The sequence below is a fragment of the Perca fluviatilis genome, chromosome 5, assembly GCF_010015445.1.
Source record: "Perca fluviatilis chromosome 5, GENO_Pfluv_1.0, whole genome shotgun sequence".
NCBI lineage: Eukaryota > Metazoa > Chordata > Actinopteri > Perciformes > Percidae > Perca > Perca fluviatilis.
Window position 1 is genome coordinate 816,091 of NC_053116.1, and position 6,000 is coordinate 822,090.

General features: G+C 39.4%; 1 protein-coding gene across 1 annotated transcript in view; it reads left to right on the forward strand.

Moving 5' to 3' along the window:
• The window catches only part of zgc:194282 (tyrosine-protein kinase Srms), a 38,390-nt gene extending 33,300 nt beyond the window's left edge, over positions 1-5,090 (forward strand). The window contains exon 8 of the mRNA XM_039799261.1: positions 3,197-5,090. Coding sequence (XP_039655195.1) covers positions 3,197-3,396 — 200 coding nt within the window. The 3' untranslated portion in view covers positions 3,397-5,090. The remainder of the gene's footprint in view (positions 1-3,196) is intronic.
• Positions 5,091-6,000: the final 910 nt, after the last annotated feature.

The following is a 6,000-nucleotide window of genomic DNA, read 5'->3' on the forward strand; positions in this document are numbered from 1 at the left end:
CCTCCCTCCCACCACTCAGGACCAGTGATGGGAGTAACGCTTTACAAAAGTAACGCAATTACAGCAATGTATTCATTTTTGCTGTAACGCAGTGATATAACACATTGCTAATAAAATGTTGGTAATATTATACCCATTACAATCTCAGTAACACGAGTTACAATCAGAGAGACGGTGGGCTAGGGACATCTGTGTCCTGTCAGTGTTCCCGTGACCAGAACCAGAACCAGAGACGGTGGGCTAGGGACATCTGTGTCCTGTCAGTGTTCCCGTGACCAGAACCAGAACCAGAGACGGTGGGCTAGGGACATCTGTTTTGCGACTTGAGGGGAAAGTGCAGTGGCATCGATACAATCACTTATATAGCAAATAATGCACAGGAATAATTTAGAGGCTATTAATATGCTTTAGGGCCCAATATACACAATAAAAGAGCAACAGAACAAATTAACACTACACACTTTAAAACATTAATTTCATGCAAGGAATAATAGAGGACAACACCTCAAACCACACTAACAGGCAATAAGGGGTCTCTAAAGCTATATCTGAGCCTATAACCAGCCGTAGAATTGCACAGCGCCCGTCAGCGATATTGGACTTTACCCTTTAATAATAATAATAATAATATTTAAAATGAAAGAAACCGAACAAACTCAACTTAAAAAAAGAAAACAAACTGTACAAATAAATGCCCGTTACTATAAATGAATGTGGGAAAAAATAATGACAGACAATGTTGCACTTGAAAACAGACCTATGACAAATCAAGACAACATTAGTCCACTTTTCAACATATTTTAAGACACAATGTATTTCATAAAATCGTCGGACAGTCTGCCGTACCTTTAAGTCATTTACGTTTCATTCAGACCAGCAGCATGTTTTAAGGTCGTTATGACCGATACTAGAAAGGAAAAACAAAAACAACACGCTGAACATCTCAGTTATATTCTACTATATTTGATTGATTTCACGGTTCATAACTTAATAATACAAAATAATATGAATAAATTATGATGTATTTAGTGGATAAAGAGGAGACTTTATTGATCCCATGGTGAAATTCACAAGCTACCTGCCAAGTCATACTTCCGCTTAGCCTAGAAATCTAGACCACCCTAGTGGCAGCAAATTTATTTTTCAGCCAGGGGGGTCTAAGCACTCTCCATTGACTTGCAAGCTGGAAAAACCAAATTTTGGTTAGGCCAATCACATCGTGTATAGAGTCGGTGGGCGGGACTTATGGCTGCTGCTGCTGGTGAACAGCGGTCTTCTGGAAGACTTGGAGTTCAGCTTTTCTTTGAGAAAAGAACAAAGAACGGCACTGAAGTCATTCTTAAAAAAGGAAGATGTGTTCGGAGTTTTGCTGACCTGATACGGCAAAAGTGTAATCTATGAACTAGCTTCGCTACCTTCTTCGTTGCTCTGGTTGGTTGTAGCGCTATCCTGTTACGTGCAGAGGGAATTTGAAAGACAACTGTTTATCCCGCCCCTCGGATTGAGCCCTGTCAATGGTGACATCCCAGACCCAACATCTGGATGTGGGTCTGGCTGGTCAGGCTAACTTCCGCTGTGATTTTGGTGAAAGTAACGCAAAAGTAGTGTAAAGCATTACAATTCAGAGACAGTAATATTGAAATATGACTAATTACTCTCAAATGACAGTAACTAGTAAACTATAGTGTATTACATTTTGGAAGTAACTAGTAATCCATTGTGTGTGTGTGTGTGTGTGTGTGTGTGTGTGTGTGTGTGTGTGTGTGTGTGTGTGTGTGTGTGTGTGTGTGTGTGTGTGTGTGTGTGTGTGTGTGTGTGTGTGTGTGTGTGTGTGTTAGACTTGTAGTGCATCGGTATGAGACGCTGAGGGGCAAAGTGGGGTTGGGTATATGACTGGGGGTTAGACATCCACCTGGGGTCTAAATGCCTATATTTTAAAAATGAAATACAGGCAGAGGGCAGTAGTGTTTCCCCTATAATTGTACAGGGTTGTTACTTGGCACTTATTAATCATCAACTAATTATTATAAGCATTGGTTGCAAGTTTATAATAGCCATCCAGATAATATTTATAGATGATTTACAAAACAGTTATTAACCATTGACAAAGTATTATGTATCTATCAATGTATAAACTAATTATTTTATATTACACTAAACTATAATAATTTCATTCATAATTTCATTGTTAAATTAATCAAATTACCAAATCCCACATACAGTATACCGTCCTGCTGCCACAAATACTCCCTGGAGCACCAAATGTGGATTCATCCGCCGCTGAAAATAGTCCCCAACAAATGCACCTACAATTTCCTCCTGTTTGTTTGATACAAACTACAGTGAGCAGCTGTTTAAGTAAAATTACTCGTGAAACTATAAACAGTATTCAGACTAATGTCGTGAAGTGGCGTATGGATGACACGGCAATTTGCTATTGCCATTATTGGCGTGTTATCAAGACGCATAGTCGTTTTTTGGCGTGTTTATCAACGCCGTTTGGCCTCCATTGACTAACATTACCTTGCGATTGCGTGTGAATTCACGCCGTAGCGAGTAGTATGAAAGGGCGAAAATCCACGTAGGGAGGTTGGTCGGGGGGGAGAATGGGTCAAACATCACAGGACTTTCACCCAGGAGACCGGGGATCGTGTCCCGTATGTGACGTTTCCTAAACCCAACCGTAGCCTCGCCATAACACGCCACGTGGCTTTAGAAAGTTTGCGCTGTGACGTTGCAGACTAGCTCAAAATACGTACAGATAACACGCAAAGTGGAAAGTGGCGTGTATGTTTACGCAAAGTTATGATATCACGTTGCAATATTTGTGTTTTTAAAGCTTTACCCCTGGGCTTGGGGCTGAGAGCCAGGCAGGAAGTCTGAAGTACTGAGAGACCGACTAACGTTGTTGGTTTTGGTATATTCATGGGGGGAAAACATTTGAGAAACCACAGCCTTTATCATTTAGGTGTTTTTTTTTAATCCATGAGCAATCTTTCAAGGTAACTGAATATCTTGATTTAATAGGAGTCATGTTGACTTTACCTTTCAAAGTTGAGCTGTTGCAGTAAATCTTGATGTTATCACAGTAGTGGTTGCTGGCTATTTGCAGAGTGGAATATCCCTTCCTGCAAAAGAAAAGGTTAAGAAATGAGTACACTCCTTTTTATGCTTTTATGGTATCTCTCTCTTTTAGGAAAAAGCAACAAGGAAGTGTTGGATCTGCTGTCATCGGGGTTTCGGCTGCCCTGTCCAACGCGCTGTCCTCCGAATATTTACCGCATCATGATGGACTGCTGGGCTGCTGAGCCCTCCAAGAGACCCTCCTTCCACGCCCTACACAGCCAATTGGATTCAATATATGCCAGGATCTATTTTAAGACTATAGAAGTATAGAAAGAAGGAGATATGGATGAAGAAGAGGACAGTGAGAGCCAATTGTGATAACTGGTCACCGACAGCAGCATGGACTGCAAATATGAAAGGGATAGGTAGGGAAGGAATATTCTCCTCCCGCATGAAATCCACTTCCACAACAGGGTATATGTACTTTAAAAAACACCAAGGTGTGACAGGACAAAGAGAGGAGAGCAGCAGACCGAACAAACACGGGTGAAATGTTCAAGACGGAGAAGATGCTCACCAAGTCAAAGAGGAAATATAAGGAATACTTCATTTCTTAAGCTAAAAGAAAGCAAGATGGACAGATACAATTTGTCTAAAAAAATAGTCTAAGAAAGGTGTGTAAATACACTCCTACATAAAAAAACACTGAACAATAAAACCCTCTGCACATTCACAGAACCAACTGTTTTTATTTTTATACCCTTTTGTGTTTTATAAATAATATTTTATTACTGCGCCATGTCTGAATATATGCACACTTTGAAATGTTATAATATCCTATGTCAATTGTCTGTCTTTTGACTGTGCTAAAATCGAGGTTATGTGCAATAATGAAGTGCTTGCTGAGTTTTCAGCCATGCTAGCGGCACAGTGCTCCAGATGCTGATGTGGCTCGCTCTGTTGCTTCACCACTTTGGGTTACATTGAAATATCTCAACACAGGTTGAACTGATTGTCATGATATTTAGTACAGACCATCACACTCCACAAAGGACGACTCTGGTGATCACATCACTTTTCATATAGCGCCACCATCAAGCCTTCTATCTTGTTATGAACTAATGAACAAACTATTATCAGATTCAGCTGATGATTAAATGATAGGATAATTTAAAGGTATCACTGAATGAATGCAGAGACCAATAACTCTTTCATTCAACATGTGGCATGCAAGTATCCAAATCTATCACTCAAAGGAATAGTTTGACATTTTGGAATATGTGCTTCTGGTGGTTTTGTGCATTCTCGTAACAGTGTGGAAGTGTTATTGCTTTTACATAAATAATTTATTTGAACAAGTTCTGAAAAAATCTATCTACTCCTAGCTCTTGATGTAGATGCTGCGATGGTTGACAGTGTTTCCTTTAGAATTGTTTTCTGCAGCGGGGGTGGGGGTGTTGAACGTCAAAAAAAGTAACATTACCTTAAAACAGCGTACGTAGATTCTTCTTAGCATCTCACATCACACTTTGAGTCACTATGACCACTACTGCTACGGTCAGAAACATTGACTGTGCCAAAATATGAACAATAACGTCGCTGTCAACGGGCATATCTGCTAATGTTAGCTACCGACCGTTGGCTTAAAACCATCCAGCAAATAGACGGTGCCGTTACTTGAAACAGGTGATTAACGTCCAGTTACAACTAGAGTGCCTATGTTTACACCACAGACGGTCCACAGACTACTTCAAACCATGGACTGTAAAGAACTACAAAAATTAAAAAATGAAGGCAAGAAGGCTCTTTGGGGGTGGGGGGGTGTTAAACAATGTTGCAATGCAATGCAATTTTGAGAACAATGCAACTTTTGTCTATTATGCATGAGAATATACAGCAGACAAAGCCAAGTTCAGGAAACTTTAGCCATAATCACCAAATCACGAGATTGAGGTGTATGTGTTAGGCTGAGTACCATCATGTACCAAACACCAGTAGTGCAAAGAATAAAATATTTTAAGTATTGTTTTGAAATGTGTCTGTGCTTTTTCATATCATCTGCTGTCTTTGTCATGTGCATTCAAATAAATCCATGTATTATCCCTAAATACAAATGGAAAGAATGTGGGATGAAACTAGAACTTCATGCAGACTGTAAACTTGCCTCACAGTAACACACGTTGGAAGTGTAAGTGTGTACATTAAACCCTTAAAGGTGGTTATAACAATGCCAGAATGTCTATCTGCTGAATGACAAAGATATATTTAAGTGCAGCTTAAGTGCTTTTGAGGAAAAAAGGTTTTATTTAAAGTTAGCTTTGCTACCAGATACTCAGGGTGCGAACTAGGGGGGAGCTCGGCTCCCCTTAATAAGACATGGGCTCCCCTGAAAACGTGATTTGTGAAATTTGGGGGGGCGGTCTCTAAAAATATTAAGTGTGTCATTTTGACGTGCAATTTCAGTTTTGTAAAATGTGATCATCGTGGATTATTATGTGTAAAATTGCAAAAATATAATTCATTCATGCATTACGGCGATTTAAACCTAATTCACTATAATAACTATACTATACTATACATGCTATATACTATACTATATACTCTACATGCTATTCTTGGCATGAGCATCAAGGCATGGCAGCGCTGCGGTGCAAATTCAACAATGTTTAGTTCATGTTAACTCAAAGACTCGTAGAAAAAATATAAACGTTGGAGGCCATTAATTGGCACGCAAAGTCCTTGAAATCCATTCTGCAGTCAATTCAATTCAATTTTATTTATAGTATCAAATCATAACATAAGTTATCTCGAGACACTTTACAGATAGAGTAGGTCTAGACCACACTCTATAGTTAGCATCATATAGCCATGGCAAAAAGAAAACAAGGCAGTTTAATTCATTTTGGTTTTACTAAGACATTGTGTAGTGATGAC